The sequence below is a fragment of the Mastomys coucha genome, unplaced genomic scaffold (genome assembly GCF_008632895.1).
Source record: "Mastomys coucha isolate ucsf_1 unplaced genomic scaffold, UCSF_Mcou_1 pScaffold13, whole genome shotgun sequence".
Taxonomy (NCBI): domain Eukaryota; kingdom Metazoa; phylum Chordata; class Mammalia; order Rodentia; family Muridae; genus Mastomys; species Mastomys coucha.
This window is the reverse complement of record NW_022196895.1, coordinates 16933937-16951294: the sequence shown is the minus strand read 5'-3', so window position 1 is coordinate 16951294 and position 17358 is coordinate 16933937. Positions and strand designations below refer to the sequence as shown.

The 17358-nt window shown below is 44.6% G+C and overlaps 1 protein-coding gene across 1 annotated transcript in view; it reads right to left on the bottom strand.

Moving 5' to 3' along the window:
* The window catches only part of Dsg2 (desmoglein 2), a 42878-nt gene extending 25882 nt beyond the window's left edge, over positions 1 to 16996 (bottom strand). Inside the window, exons 1-3 of the mRNA XM_031365052.1 lie at positions 16729 to 16996; positions 4937 to 4972; positions 3124 to 3258 (exon numbers count right to left, since the gene is read on the bottom strand). Of these exons, the coding sequence (XP_031220912.1) occupies positions 3124 to 3258; positions 4937 to 4972; positions 16729 to 16788 (231 nt within the window). The 5' untranslated portion in view covers positions 16789 to 16996. The remainder of the gene's footprint in view (positions 1 to 3123; positions 3259 to 4936; positions 4973 to 16728) is intronic.
* Positions 16997 to 17358: the final 362 nt, after the last annotated feature.

The following is a 17358-nucleotide window of genomic DNA, read 5'->3' as shown; positions in this document are numbered from 1 at the left end:
ATTCACTTTATATCCCAGTCTCAGCCTCCCCCCTCCCTCCTCTCCTCCCAGTCCTACACTCACAAAATCTCTTCCCTCACTAACCCCTCCCCCTTTCCTCAAGGAGAATCCCCTACCCTGGCTACCACCCCGCCCTTGGACATCAAATTGAAGCAGGATTAAGTGCATCCTCTTCCACTGGGGGCCTCAGTTTTCTTACCTGTGAAATGGAGACTAGGACAGTGCCCACCTTTTAGGACTTTTGTGGAATTAAGATACAGTTGGGCTACATCCTGGAGGGAAAGTGGATATTTTTCTTTTTTTCTTTGGTGTGCTAGAATAGAAACTTGGGACTAATGCATGCTAGTGGAGAGTTCTTACTGAGCTAACACTCACAGGAAGTAGGTTTTATGAGATAGGATTTCACATGGCTCAGGCTATCCTCCAACTTGCTATGCATTCTGCATTTATCTCCCATGAGCTGAGAGTATATTTTAAATTTGATAATACAGTAAAAGCATAAGAATCAAAAATAACTTTCATAAATCCATCTAACTGCCCGAAAGATATGAACAGGGAATCTTCACAGATTAGGCTGAGTACAGCTAGGCACTTTCTCTGCATGGAATAAATGTTTGAGCAAATCGATGTTGTTTCTAACTGCTGGGCACCCTCCAGTCGGTCTCTTTTTTCTCTGTAAGTTATCTTTTTATTCCTACCTATGTTTGCATTAATCGTACTTCCCTGTGCTTCCCCAGTCTTCACAATCTGTCATCTGTTGTCACACATCACTGAAGACATCGATCTCTACCTGCCCATCCAGCTGCCTAGCCGAAAACCTCAGAATCAATGACACACTCTTGCCATGGTTTCCCAGCATACACCGGGGGCATCTGCTGTGAGGGTATTATTTTTAGGGGGTGAGTTTGGACAGGTCTCCTGGAGCTGTAGTTACAGGCGGTTGTGAACTGCAGGAGGTTCTGGGAACCAAATTCAGGCCCTCTGCAAGAGCAGCATGTGCTCTTCCCTAACTGAGCCACCTCTCCAGCCCCTTAATTTTTGTGAAAATTTTACTTTTAATGACTTGTGTAATTAAGATTAATAAGAACAGCAAACACTTGTTAAACTCTTAAGGGCCAGTTTGTTTTATGAAAACCTAGTGAAAGAACCAACAACTGAGATAGCAAAGCAAAGACCGTGGCAAGCAAAGTCCAACCAAAACTGCCCATTGTTTGCACACATGCGGCAATGGGAAGCCACAGTGAAAGCCTAGATTTTAGAAGGTTTTTTTTTTTTTTTTTTTTTATATGAACGGTGTGGTTGGGGCTGGAGAAATGGCTCAGAAGTTAAGAGCACTGACTGCTCTTGCAGAGGACCTGGGTTGGGGTCCCAATACCCACATGGTGGCTCACAAGTGTCTGTAACTCCAGTTTCAGGAGATCCAATGTCCTCTTCTAGCTTCCATGGCCATTGCATGCATGTGGTAAGCACACATTCATGTGGGAAAGCACACATACTCATAAAATAAAATGAAAAACATTGGTCATATTTAAAACTAAATCCGACACAGCGCTAGTTAAAAGGAAATTATTGTCTTTGATTCTAGAGCTGTATTTCTCTTATAGAGAAATTGGAAAGTTGAAGATCAACCATGGATGCAGGTGAGTAGACATTTACATGTTTATTGAACAGCCCCTGCACATGCAGGGCATAGGCAGGACTGAGCCTTAGGGACCTAAGCCCTGTGTGGAACTTCTATGCTAATGAGGGAGGCAGATAAGAGGCTAGCAGTGTCTCTGGTCAATGTCCAGCAGTCAAATATGCTGTAAGCCAAATTCACACAGGATAAAAGGCCAGAGAGAAAAGAGACTGAGGTGGAGGGGTGGTGATTCTTGAGCCAAGATGTGATGATGTCATGTATGAGAATCCCCGTGGGGAACGGACTCCAGGAGGAGAGGACAGCGAGTGCCCAAGATACAAGGCAGAGGGAATGAACCGAGCAAACCATGGTCAGCAGTCCAGTGAGCTCCCATAGACCATGTTGGGGGCTGTTCGGGTTTTCAGAAGTTTGCTCTTGCTAATTGCAGAGAAAGGGCTTTGTGTGAGTGAGGATTTGACAAGCATGAAATCAGGAAGACCGGGTGAGAGGCAGAGGTGACAGGAACTTAGGCAGTAGGACTGAAGAGATGTGGATGGTTTGTGCTGTATTTCAGGGTTTTTGTTTGCTTGTTTGTTTTTGTTTTTCTACTTGAAACCTATATGGAGCCCTTCAACTTTCCATTGTGAATAGGAGCAGGATCCACGAGTTCTACATTTCTTGAGGAGCTCAGCACTGCTGATGGTTGCTGGAGGAGATGGTGTCTTCTAACAGTGTAGTTAGTCACTGGGGACAATGTAGGAAGAAAGGAAAAGGAAGGGGGAGCCCGAGGGTGGTGGGGAGGGAAATAAAAAACATTATACATTTGTTTAAAGCTGTTAAAACATAAAAGATGTTCAGCAAGATGGCTCCGTGGGGAAAGGTGCTTGCTGCCAAACTTGATGACGACCTGAGTTCAGTCCCTGGAACACACACGGCAGAGGGAGAGACACGCTGCTCATAGATGTTCTCTGACCTCCACATGAGTATGGCGCTTCCTCACCAAACCAATGTGAAAATAATAAGTAAACACAGTGGAGAGAAAGGAAACTTAGGCCTGTTCTTCTCAACCTCTCTAATGCTGTGACCCTTTAACACAGTTCCTCATGTTGTGCTGACCCCCAACCATAAAATTATTTCGTTACTAATTCCCAACCCTAATTTTGTTACTATTATAAATCATAATGTAAATATCTGTGTTTTCCAATATTATCCTCTTTTGAATATTGTAAGTTTTTTTTTTACCAGACTAAGATTAACCCAATATCAGATTCCTCAAGTTGTAGCTGAATCAAATTCTAAAATCATATATTATTGATGCTGTGCCTTCTGCATTTTCTGTTAAAAGGTAAGTTCCAGTCATTTTCAAACACATTCTGAATATTCTAAAACCTGTTATGTACCTCACCCGATTCTCCTTATATTGGAAAGTGGACCTAGTCATTTCCATACTCCACAGGCTTAGCCACCCATCCAACACACACACCATACTCCTCTGGAGCTGGTACCTTGGCAATTGGGTTCTTTCTGGAAAGGTCTTCTCCCTCCCGAAGAGCTACAGGGGCAGTGATCCAGGCTCTTTTTTGACGAACCAAGTGTGTGTGCTTAGGGAACAGTTTGCTTTCACTTCTTGTGCTGAAGACCTGTTAACAGAATCACCTTTAGTAATATCACATACCCCAAAAGCTTTGGTGGACACTCTGTAATTTCCTAAACTTAAAAAAAGTGCACATATTAAGGTATCAATTAAAATAAACCCAATTAAAAACAAAAGAACACAAAACAAAATACATTTTGAAACTTAAAAAAAAACTATTTAATTTTTATTTCATATGCATTACTATGAGAGTGTCAGATCTCCTAGAGCTGGAGTGAACTGCCATGTGGTTGCTGGGACCTGAACTCCAGTCCTCTGGAAGAGCAGTACTCTTAACCACTGAGCCATCTCTTCAGCTTCCCACATTTCAAAGGGAATGTATGTATTCTACTAAACTCCACAGGCACATGAGGAATGGCTTCCCAGTGGTTAATGCGGCAGGGTTTACTCTCCATAGTTAGAACAGATTTCCAAAGTGAGTGTGCTGGTTTGCATATGCTCATCTCAGGGAGTGGCACTATCAGAAGGTGTGGCCTTATTGGAGTAGGTGTGTCACTGTGGGTGTGGGCTTTAAGACCCTCATCCTAGCTGCCTGGAAGTCAGTCTTCCACTAGCAGCCTTCAGATGAAGATGTAGAACTCTCAGCTCTGCCTGTACCACACCTGCCTGGATGTTGCCATGTTCTCACCTTGATGATAATAGACTGAACCTCTGAACCTGTAAGCCAGCCCCAATTAAATGTCTTGTATAAGACTTGCCTTGGTCATGGTGTCTGTTCACAGCAGTCAAACCCTAACTAAGACAGTGAGGCTGACAAAAGGCTGGCAAACACCCTGGTCTCTCTCAGGCTAGAGACAACACTACTCAAGGGCTTTCCTTTCTCACCAGCTGACAACTGAGATTCACTTTCCGTGATGAGTTCTGGGTTGAAGATACAAATCTGCGGGTTTGGGGACTTACTCTTCAGAAGCCACTGATACGAATGAGAGCCTTCCAGGCAAGGTTGTACATGCTGTGATCCCAGAAGTGGCTCTGGGCTGGCCGGTTCCTCCACCCTTCTACCTATATTGTTGCACTAAGTAAGCATGTGTTTTATTTTAAGAAATTTATGCTGTCATTCATTTTTGTTTCTATATGAATTTTTTAAATATAATGTGATTATAATTTAAAACATTTTATCAATTACAAATTTCCATATACTATATTTTGATCATATATTCCCCTCCTCCCAGATCATCCCCACTTCCTCGCCTCCCAACTTCATGATCTCTCTCTCTCTCTCCCTCTCTGGCTCACTCTCATGCTAGGAAACAGATGATTAAAGCTTACAATGTAAAGCTATAGAAGTCCTACTCTTTACTAATTTCTTGTTAATGGCTCAGGAAAAACCTTCCACGATCTCCAAGTTCATACTCATGGGTAAAGAGCTTTCAGCTCATGATGTTGATCAGGCTGGCCTCCACCTGACACAGAGACCCACCTGCAACTGCCTCCAGAGTGATAGAACCAAAGATCTATGTGTACCATGCCTGGCAAGGAATTGATTGATTGATTTATAAGTAAAATATGTCCTGAGCATTCTTTGATGTGTGTTTCTCCATGTTTGTTTGAATGAGAATGTCCACCTTTAAGGCAGTGTAGACTTCTAATCTAGTAAGGCATAACAAATCTGTACACCAGAACACTAGAGCACTGGGCCCCCCCAAACCCCCTTAGTTCCTTACCTCTAAATGAAGTCCATTTCCAAAGTCCAAGCAGACCTGTAAAATTAAATTAAAATTAAATTAAAAATAAGAGCAATTATCATCAGGCTTTGGGAAAGGAAACTATAATGTTCTCCCCCGCTTTCCAAACAACCAGATTCAGAGGGCAGAGTCACCTCCTTCTTTGGTCCACAAAGTCTCCTTCAGAGAACAGCTAGTAATTATCACACACACACATACATAAAAGTATATTTACACATATACCTATGCACATACATAAACAATGTATTTATGTGTGTATATATACATGTATATGGGAGAGCGCATACACACATGCATACCTACATATATATTAAATATATGGGAGGCCATGCATGTGCCACAGGACGCAAAGCCTAAGAGACTCTTTTCACCATGTGGGACCTGGGGATTGATCTCAGGTTGTCAGACGTTGATAGGTAGCAAATGCCTTTACCTGCTGAGCCATCTTGTGGCCCTGGGAACGACTAGTATTTTAACAAACAAATAGGTCTGGGAATGTGGCTCAGGGGTAAAGGTAGGTACTGTGTAAACCTGACTACTCTGAAGCCCTGTGCATATCTGTAATGCCAGCACTGCTACAGGGAGATGGGAGGCAGGGTCGGGGGAATCACCCAGAAGCTGGGTGCTGGCCAGTCACGGTAAAACAGTAAGAGAAACTGCCTCAACCAGTGAAGATTGACTCCCAAAAATTGTCCTGACACTCATATGCAAAATGAATAAACAAAAATTAAAAATGAAATTGTTTGCTTGATACTTTACAACTCCCGGGCCCATTTTCTCTTCACCATGTGAACCATCTCACAGGAGTCTGGGTCCCTTTCTTCAGGGTCGTGCAAACATGAGCTCCATTCAGACTACAAACTACAGTCACTGTAGCTGTGTCTCCCCCTCACTGTGCCCCCATCATTGGCATCTCAAACTTCCAAACCCGGGAGTCATGGTGACTTCTGGACAGAGTATGACATACTGGACATGAGTCATACTGGACAGTGATGTCATGTGTTGTCTGAGACCGAATCCTCAGTCCTCCCTCCTCTTTCCCCAGGCGACACATGTCCTGAGGACTTTTCTAACTTAATCACCAACTGTGTGCTTTGGTTACCACTCTTGTTCGCCCACCCTCATCATCTCTGAGAATCCCAGTCATTCGGCTAACCTTCCGTCATTGTTCTCTAAGGCTAATTAAAGGCATTCACTCTGTGTGCATTGGCTAACCAAACAGACTCTGCACCTTCTCTGTGCCAGCTGACGCTGAATTCTATACTGCTTTGCATCCCTCTACCGGCTAGCTCCAAACTGGAAGTAGTTTGCATGGATTATCTTCACTTTTCCATTTATGTATACGAATCCACTGCGATATGTCCTTCAGCCTGAATTTCTGCAGCATCATTTTTGCCTTTTCCATGTTAGGGAAACACAGATCCGTGGAGTCCATTCAATGTGGAAATCAAGCTTTCTCTGAAAATTTATGCTGACAGCCTCCATTACTGCCTTGATGGCTTCCTTGTAGAATCAGCTCTTTCTGTGGCTACTTAGCACCCCGCCCCCCTTCTCGCCTCTAAAATCTAAAAGAGATTCAAGGTCAGTTGATACTGTAGCTCTAAGGCTGACTTAGCATGGCAGGTTGTTCTTTAAATTCATATCCTTTCTGTGATGGCTAATATTGTCAAGCTGACCAGATCTATCACCTAGGAGACAAACCTCTGGGAATGTCTGTGAGTTTCTAGACTGGGTAATTAGAGTGGGGATAATCTACCCTCATTTGCTGTGGTCCCTGACTAAATAAAAGAAGAATGAAGATGAGCTCCAGCATCCACCCCTGTAGGGCCTCCTGCCTGCAAATGCAACAATGTAGCCAACAGCCTCATCCTCCTGCCACCAGGACCTCCCCACTGTGGGGGCTATACTGTCAGATTGTGACTCTCAAACAGAGCCAACCTGCTGTTCTCCTAGGTGTGAGTGTGTGTATGTGTGTTGTTAGCAATGAGAAAAGTAACTCCTATTTACATACAAGACCATTCTAGAACACTCTCATTTACCTGTCTAAAACCATGAAAAATGCTCCAAAATTCATTTTTTTTTTCTTTTGGTCTATACAGAGGGCCAAAACAGGCATCAGACTGAGGACCCTTGGCTCTGCTCAAATCCATTCATAAAGTGGGCTCAACTTTGGATGAATTAACAAGTAAAGAAGATGAGAAGCAATGAGGGCACTGGATGCCACTTGTTTGCCTCTTCTGGTCACATGTCCTGATTTCCTGTCTGTATTTACAGAGCTGGAGATCTGGCTCCCAGATAGGTCTGAAGAAGGTCTGAGAGGGTTTCTCCGGTCATGGAGTCTTACATGGCTGGCAGAGTTTGGGACTTGGTGATGTCAGGAGCCATGACAGGTGATGTCATGGTTTTGAAGCACTTCTCTGACAATTCTAATGTGGACCAGATTTATACTGGAATTTAACATGCCATACAGTCTTCTAAAGCTATTTTTTTTTTTTATGGAGGGAGGTTAGTCTTTGTATTTCTTACTTTATAGGTAAATGTTACAACTTAGTTAAAAAAAATACCAACTTTAGGACCAGTGAGATGGCTCAGTGGGTAAAGGTATTTGCTGTGCAAGCCTGCTAACTTGGATTCAATACCTGGAACCCACGTAAAAGTGGAAAGAGAAAACTCACTTCATGAAGTGGTTCACTGACTTTCACATGTGTGCTATTGCATGTGTACTCTATCATCATCATCATCATCATCATCATCATAATAATAATAATAATAATAATAATTCCCACCAGGCACAATGGCACATGCCTTTTATTCTAGCACTCTGGAGACTGAGGGAGGTCGATCTCTGTGAGTCTGGGGCCAGCCTGGTGTATAGAGTGAGTTCCAGGACAGTCACAGCTACTCAGTGAGACCCTGTGTCAGTAAGTCAAGAAATAAATTAAATAAACAAACAATCTAACTTAAAGCTTCAACTTATAAATGACCCAGACATGTACATGGCCCTCAACCTCTGGCTTAAGTGTATGACTGTAGTCTTCACGGTTGCTAATTTTGAAAAATCTTCAGTGGTGGAAGAAGGCAGGACTCTGAACTCTGCTTTCCCATTTATGAGCTCTGGATTTGACCCTGGTAAATACCTGATGGGTGAGGAGCAAAGTGTATGACTGCCATAAGCTCCTGCCTGCTCTCCAGATAACAGGTTAGTCTCAAAGCAATGACGGTGACTTCTGGTGAATCACCCACTAAAGTTGGCTCCAAGAGGAAGGTTTCTGCACGCTTCCATTTTACAGACTCAGAATTTTGAAATATGAACTTAGCCATGCCGGGTTACATCCAACCTGCCCCATCCTATCCTGGAAGGAATTTTTATTCCCTGAGAAATTCTTTGTCATTATGCCAGTTTGTAGACAAACTAACCCAAACCTTAAAAAGTCAAGATTACTTTTTATTCATTCCCGAATCACTCTCTTAAGAAGCATCTCAGTGGCTGACTGAGGCTGGCCTTCATCTTTCCTACCCTCAGCTTTCAGAGATGTGAATGGTGTTTTTCACATGTTAGTGGTACCAGAATTATAATGGTCCTGTAATGGTCTGGTCCCACCTGATCATTTCCTGTTCAATAGGTCTGGAGTGGGGCCCTGGAACATGTATCCTAGTCACTTTCTGGGTAATGTTGATGCTTCATGGCCTGCAAGGTCAGTTTCCAAAGGCACTGCTTAAAAATCACAGGGTAGTGAGGGAATGAGGAAAGATGGCAGCCTGGAGCTGGGCAATTCATGAGCCAGATAATGAACGCTTTGATGTAGAGTGCTGTGTGCAGACATGACTTCTACATGATGAAATTTAAACGTTGTGAGTTATACAGGAAGGTTTTCACCTGATAAAGTGCCAATTATGCGCCATAGGATTGCCTTAGAAACTGCGTGTACATGCATGAGTGCATGCGTGCCTGTGTGTCTGTGTATCTATCTGTGTGTTCGTGAGTGCACACGGAGGTCAGAAGAAGGTGTCAGATCCCTTTAAACTGGAGCTACGGACAGTTGTGAGCTCCATGTGGGTGCTGGCAACCCAGCTCTCACCCTCTTCAAGAGCAGTAAGGACTCTCAACGGCTAAGCCTTCTCTCCAGCCCCAAAACTGCTTTATGTGGTATTTTCCTTCTCATTTATATCTTTCCTCAGGTTTACAGGTCACACTGATCCTGGCTGTTTATCAGTAGTTTAAAAAAAATTTTTTTTTTTATCATTTTATCTCTACATTTCTCTAAAGGCAGCCACAAATGCCTTTGAAAGCAGACAAGCCAGGAGTTAAAGTGTATATATGCTCCATTTTATTTGACATTTAAGAATCATAGGCAGTTTCCACCTTTTTTTGATTTTTGATTGCAGCGCAATTATCTCTGAAAATTACACTTAAAAAAATAAAATGTGGGGCTGGTGAGACGGCTCGGCTCAGAGGGTAAGAGCACTGACTGCTCTTCCCAAGGTCCTGAGTTCAAATCCCAGCAACCACATGGTGGCTCACAACCATCTGTAATGAGATCTGATGCCCTCTTCTGGTGTGTCTGAAGACAGCTACAGTGTACTTATGTATAATAATAAATAAAAATCTTTAAAAAAAATAAAATAAAATGTGAAAAACTGGATCCTCTTCTCTGAGGTTTAAGAATGCAGCCTTCTTCCCTCCCACTAGATGGCACTGGTCTGCCAGGAAGCCGGACTCCAGGAAGCACCGGAAACTGACCAACAATTGTCTCCAGAAAAGTGGACTGGCAATATGGAAGGGTTGTGAGAGTTGCAGGAACACGTTTGCAGGATTCTGGCCATGAGATTAGGTAAATTTCTTTTCCATTTCGATGCAGCACCATGCACTGGCGTAGGTGTGCTGGTAGACACTGGGCACTCTCCTTGTAGCTCCCACGTACTGGCACGTAGGGATGTAATACAAACATCAAGTTCTTTTACCAACACTGTAAGCTCCACGATCATGGGAGAGTATGAGTGAATCCAGAGACTGCTTTGCACACACATAATTCAAGACTGTGAAGTGTGCGAGAGTCAAGTATTTCCTATTCAGTTTACCTGGGCACTCTGTTTAGGCTCTCCCCCCCCCCCCATTAGCATGAAAAGGAAGGGGTGCCGTGTGCTATCTTATAATATGTGTCCAATCTGTCCCACCTTCCTCGCGGTCCCAGTCCCTTCTTGCTTGTTCACCCCTTCCCTCCATTCGGCCCCAGCCCCTGCGTTTTTACGACACACTTGCCACGCCCTCTGGTTTCCCTTCCTGCTTTGCTTAGGCCTCTTCATTCCCTCTTATAACCCCGCTTTTTAAAAACTTTTGTGTTCCACACACATATCATTTAAACGGAGATTCCATGTGTGAGAGGAGCCATATGATTTCAACGGACACTGGCCTATACTGCTTAGCATACGTAATTATCTCTAGTTTTATCCACACATTCTCCAGTACAGTTCAGGTGGCTCTGCTGGCTTCTCAAACACAGAAAGAAATGAACTAACTCACTTGGAAGAACCCTTTCTGCATCTGAGGATTTAGTGAGTTACTAGGCATATGCAATATGGACATCACTCTAGTGACTGTCAGAGCTTAGATAATAAGGAAGTTTTTATTCCTCCCAAGTGGGACAGGTCCTGATTTCAGTATCTATGAAATTATTATTTACATAACCACATAACCACACTGACAGTGTTGTAGCTTGTAAGTTAGGCATAGTAAGAGACGCACAGCAGCTATAATAGGAACAATCACAATGATATACAATCATGAAAGTTATTTAAATTTTATGAATTGTTTATACCTTGAACTTCCCATCTAATAGGTTTTTTTTTTTTTTTTTTTTTTTTTTTAACCATGACTGTCCATAGCTAACAAGAGCTAATGGAAGTAAGAGCTGTGGGGGAAAGTTCACACCACAGAGGGAGAGTTCTAGTTGTGTGCAAACCATCTGCAAACATGGTTCTGTGGAACTTTCAGAGGCAGAAGGTGCTTCCTGCTGGTAGGGAGGAGGTGGCAATGGGCGTGGCCTTGGAGAAAGTGCAGAGATAAGAGAAGGGAGGAAACCCACGGATCAAAAGGCAGACATTCAAAGGCAGGCGGAACAAATGCTGTGTCTAGTGTCTGGGCCTTCCGTATGATGGTGGCAAGCAGAAAATTAGACAAAGTGGGAAGGGCCTTCACTGGTCACTAGGGAGCCACCACCTTCGAATGGGGAATCCACCACTGTGTGTTTCTGAAGGATTTTTTGGTACTACAAAAATGGCAGGAGACAGTTTGAAGATTCAAGGAATAAGCCAGGAGAAATGGAAGGAGAGGCAAGGCAGTCCTAAGATAATCAAAATGGGACAGATAAGTGCAGAGCCATCCTTGGCAGTGCCCGTGGCATGGGGATGGCATTCGGAGGCAGAGGACGACTAAGGCTTTAGGGCAAGTGTCTGGATGGCTGAGATCTTCATACTGCGGCTATGTTAAGCTAAGATGCTGTGGAAACCAATTAGGAAGCAAACAGTGGAGGTGCCAGGTCAGCGATACCCAGCCTGGCCGCTGGGTGGCTTCTGGGGACTCTATCCTCTCAGCTGCTGCCACCTACTCCCTTCCCAGCTTCTAGCCTCACATGATGCCTGCCAGTGAAGCACCCACTGAGTACTATTCTTTCAACCTGTTTGCTCAGAAAAAAATGGGGTGATGGGTGGAACCCTCTGGAGCCGAGAGCCACAATAAATTATTCCTTCTGTCCATTGCTTCTGTTGGCATGCTGTTCACAGCACTGTGAAGCTAAGCAATGCGCCTCCCAAAACACCCACTTGGCAAGGAGCCTTTTTGTCTTCTTCTATTAGTTTGGAGGCCAAAGACCTCCACCCTATCTATCCTTCTGCTTCACATCCAATGTTAAGGCAACGAGGACTCTTCTAACTCCTCCAAAGGCTAGGCCTTAAGGCCTGCGCAGAGTTCTCTGAACTACCATCTTCCTCTTCCTCTACCTCTTCCTCTTCCTGCCATCCTATCAGTTTGCCGTTATTCTCCTCTCGTGCCTGGAACACCTAGGGCTGGCAGAGTTGCTCCATCTGTACTGTGCCAATCACTACTCTTCTCTGTACCCAGTGGGAAGTTAGTCATCCCATTTGCCGTTACAAGACTATAAGCAAGCATCCTGTGGGCAGGACATGTCTGCCTTTGCTACAGACTTCTTGCGTTGAGCCCACTGCCTAGCACTGAGTGGTTATACAAAGCTAGTTTTATTTTCATATGGGCATTTCTTATCATGACAGTGTGATACACACACACACACACACACACACACACACACACACACACACACACACATATATATATATATATATATATATATATACATATATATATATATATCCTGGCACCCCAACTTCCTGCATGCTGATTATCAAACTCACCTACAGAAAAAGCTCAAGACTCTTGGTCTTGCCTTGGTTTCCCATGTGCTGTGAGTGCGGGCGTGTACCATGCGTAGCTCTACTGTGCTTTCCCCATGCAGACATGGTTATACTTTCAACTGTTTTGGAAATTGTAGACCACTAGTGCTCATTCTTACACTAGGGTCAGCTGGAATTTCTGCAAAAACATCTTACTGGAACTTCTATAAAAACAGCTTTCGACCTCAGCCTTGAAAACTTGAGTTTAGCTTCAGAATCCCTCACCTTAAGGGAGAATTTAGACTGACAGCCTCATTTTTCATGGAAAGTACTTTGACTTAAATTTACAGCTAAAGAAAACTGTTACAACTGGCATTTTTCCATCTGTTAATTTTTAGAAACCCAAACACACGAGACATCAATTTCAAAATTCACAAATTTCCAATTATTCTTATGAGTGCCAGTGTTTATCATGCAGTTTCAGTTTGTACTTTATTTTTAAATCTGTGTAATTTAGTGGCATGGTGAGCACAACTATCTAATTGCTGGTAATGTGTGCAGCCCTCTTGTTACACTGTGTCCACTAAAAGGAGGTGCTGAAAGGTAATGAAACAAGGTTATTGGAACAAAGGAAACAGATTCAGGCAAGCCAAGAGGAGGTTGGACCTTACTCAGTGTAACTTGTATCCTCAAACCCCAGGACACAGACACTCACAGGGGGGCTGAGAGTCATAGGTGACAAAAGAGAAACTGCCATGTGAAGATGGGAGAGCAGAGTGACACACACACGAACTGGGCGGTAGGGACAGCCTGTTAGCTGTCAGATGCTGGAGAGAGGCACATTAGGATGCAGGGAGCAGGACCCCACTAACTGATGGGCTATCTTAGCTCTAGAACTGGGAGATGGTAAACATCTGTTGTTCTATACCACCCAAGTTTAGCACTTTCTTTGAGGTCTGGCAAACGAACATCTATTAAATGTATCAGCTCAGGACTACAGGCTGAATTTCAATCCATGACATGAAGTCTGACTTTTATTTAAGGCAAAATTGAGGCACAGTCAAAAAGTCTCTTCTCCTCCTACCTTCCCCAGCAGCCTATCCTTCTTAGAATGGTTTTAAAATGTATACAGTATATTGCATTTTAAGACCAAGTATATTAAAGTTATTTTTGAGTAACTAAAAATGTTACAGTAACTTCACACAGTTTACTACTGAAATACTAACTTGGTGTCTACTGAAGTCCACTAGTGATATTTAAAATAAATGGTATTTTGAAATACCCAATATATTAAAATGTTGAGCCATATTGTGAAAATACCACTGCTAATGTAAACACATCGCCATAACTTAAAGAAATGGGAAATCTCGGCTAGAGAATTGTGGGAATACTCGTATGCATAAATTCCTGCCTTTGGGAATACATGTGTGCATGAGTCCCTGCATTTGGGAGTATATGTGTGCGTGAGTCCCTGAATTTCTAGACACCACCTGAACTCTGTCTGTGGCTGGCTTTATGGCAGAAGGATCCTAGATGAAGATCGCTCGAAACAGAAGACACTCAGGTTTTATTCAGAAAACTCTTTTTGTCATTTTGACAGAGTTGGCCTAAATGTAAGGGACAAAGCCAAAGATCACTAACAGCTTCTCCACAGGCACAGTGCTCGACATCTGGGTTCAGCCACTCTCCGCTGAGCACCCTTAACGGAAAGGTTTGGGACCCACAGGTTTCAGCGGTTTTACAAAATCAACATGTGTGCAGACTTTAGTGACAAAGCATCTCCAGTCCAAAACTCCAGCCTGACATCCTAACTTCGTGGGCTCCACTATGCTCAAGAAGGTTAGGGACTGAGAGCACGTTACGCTATGACGCACCACCTGCACCTTTTACACTTGAAGGGAAGGAGCCTGAGTTTCCGTTACTTTCCCTGATGCACAGGGGTTTTGTCGCAGTCGGTCATATTCAGCCTCTGGTGTTTAGTCTCTAGATCTGTGGCTGGCCAGGTGAGGAACAGACATGTGTCTTCTTATGCATTCTAGTCACAGTGCTCTCTAGACTGTGGAAGGGACATCATGGCTCCTGTGATCACACGTAAGGCTCCCTCAGTGGCTGGGACTGCGACTTTGAAATCCCAACAGCTCAAACTGGTGTAGGTTTCCTCAACCCTTTTAGTCCATGTACAGTCAAACTATAATGTTCTGAAATAAATCCCTTTTAATGTGTGTTCCTGTGCACGTGTGTGTGCGCTCTCTCGCGCAAACACATACAAGTACGTACATGTGCACACATGTGCGTTAGTGACTGTGTGTACACTTGTGCTGGTATGGAAGTAAGAAGTTAAACTCCTGGACTGTTCCTTAGACGCCACTCACTTTGTCTTTGGAGACAGGGTCCTAAGCCCTGGAGCTTGCCAAGCAGGCTAGGCCAGCCAGCCAGCAAGCCCCAGGGAGTCTGCCTGCCTCTGTCTCCTCAGCATTGGGGTTATTATAAGGGTGCACCTGCACATAAGCATTTGACATGGGTTGTGGGAATCCACCTCAGGTCCTCATGCCTGCAGGGTAAACATTTCAGCAGATGAGTTCTCTAGTCCTAAATCTTTTTTTTTTTTTTTTTTCCTTCTAGAACAGGCTAGAGTAAATGTTGTTATGTAGGGCTGAACTGACCAAACTGGCTACAATTTACATTCCTTCCTATGAAGGACCCACCATTTCCCATTCTTTACACAAAGCGCTATGAACCTCGTACAAAACTGGGAACAGAATGCAGAAATGCCTACTCTTCCCAATAGATCACCGCGCCCTTTCAAGATCGTATCAGGAAAAGCACTCTGTGGATACTTAGAGAATAGCCCGAGGATTCTGCTCCTTCTCAGAGGAGTAGCCCACCACTGTCTAATTAAGTAAACACACACATAAAATGCTAAAACGGAAAGCCTAACCTCACTGTTCCTAAATCTGTGAATTGGCTTGTTCGCTATACACGTGGAAATTAAAAGGAGTTTCTTTTCTTTCATGGAGGGACTTTATACTGAACCTTCTAGGTGAGCCAAGGGCTGTTGGCTTGGTATTCCCCTTAGCTAGGAAGCAGCAAGAGGAGGGGATGAAGTTAATCCTCAAGACAAAAACAAAGCCCAACATTATGTCATAGAAATAGCTCATGAAAAATGACCTCAACAACATGGGCAAAACCAAACCAAACAGCATTAAACAGGCTGGAGCAGCGGCCTGCAGTTCCTCGTTACCAAGCTGACAGTGAAAAGTGAGTTCATGGAAATCTTTGGGTTGAATTTACTCATCTTTCTTCTGTGTTTCCTTTAAAAAAACAAAACAAAACAAAACAAAACAAAAAAACCCTATTGTTTTTCTCAGCCATACCACTCCACTCCAGGATCTCAGTCCCCATTTCTCTTTCTCTTACCTTAACTTCTATCACTCTGTCTCCCACTCTCTCTCTCCTTCTCTCCCACACCCACTACAGCTCTAAATTCCTTGTTTAGAGGAAGAACTTCCAATAGAGTGAATATGCTTACCTTTTACATTTCAATCACGATGTAAGAAACAGGGTATCGTTTTGTATCTAATCTCTCTGAACCTATTTGCGAGGTCTCTGTGATGTGATCCCACAACTTAATGAAAACCCAGTTGGAAAATCTCGGTAAGTCACAACAGGCATTCTAAATTATATGCAATTTCATTAGCAAACAAACACAGCCATTTAAAATCCAAGTAAAGCAAAAAAACCAAACGTAGGAAAGAAACCTACACCTTGGATCCGAACCTTGCCTCTATTGTGGAAAACCCTTTCTTTTAAATAGGCCTTTCCTTTGATGATGGTGGCTTCGGTTTCCCTTCTAAATTGTAAACACTTTTACATATGTTTATTTAGATACGCTAACAGCTCAGGAGGGTAACCAAAGTAATTTAAAAGCAGAACTTTAAGCTCTTTAAACAATACTTTTAGAATAGGCATTTTTAGTTGTCATTATTCACTCTAGGAATCGGTTCTTCCTGGTTTCTCCGGTTCACTGACTATCGGTAGCTACAGGAGCTGGAGGCTGCGGGAACTTTAGCCAACTTGCAAGAAGGTGTGCGTGGGGTTTCCCACTGCCTCCAGGTTTCTCAGAAGGCTCCAGACAAAGCCTCGGGCCCCTTGGAAGAGGGTTCCCTGCCCCGGGGCCCACCGCATCCACAGATACCAGTTGGGAAAGGTCACTGAGACTTGAGTGGGACGGTCACGGGGAGAGAGTGGTCGAGCGCGCGCGTGGATTCTGCCCACCCTGTTGGCCCGCCACAGGTTGGGCCCTGCGCTGTCACACCTCGGGGAAAGCGGCGCCTTCCTGGCTGGGGGGCGGGGGTCACGGCACTTACCACCGCCAGCAGCTGCACCAGCAGCAGCAGGGCGCACCGGCCGCCCGGGCTCCGCGCCATCGCCTCGCTCCGCCGCGCCCTCGCCTCCGGGCCTCGTCGGCGCCCCACGGATTCTCCTGGCCAGGTCCCTCCCAGGGCCGCCCTTCTCCTCCTCTGCCCGGCCCGGGGTGCGGTTCCAGGTGTGGCCGGGTCGGAAAGGGTAGCCGTGGGCCCGGCCGCAGCCTGGAGGAGGGGAGTGCGCTCGCTCCGCGGGGAGGTGCGAGGCAGTTCCCGCCCTCCGCACCTGGGGCCGGTGACGTCCCCCGCAGGGGACCTTGGGTGGCTGGCCCCGCCCCGTCGTGTCCCCTCCTCCTCTGGGATCACCTCGATTGGAGAGCCTTCTAGTCACTTGTCCAGACCCCAAGATCTAAGGAGCAGGACTCATGGAGCCCGCGATGATCGCTAGGCTGCGGGGATAAACGGCTGGCGTTGCAGGAATGAGAGCAGGTGACGAACTGGAGACAAGAGGGCCAAGAGGTGTGGGACCTGCTGTTGCAAGCGAGGCTTCCGTAGTGTCTGTTCTGTGGCCCTTTTGCTCAGGTTTGCAACTTTTCTAGCTCAGCAAGGAGACAGTAAAAGACTCACAACAGG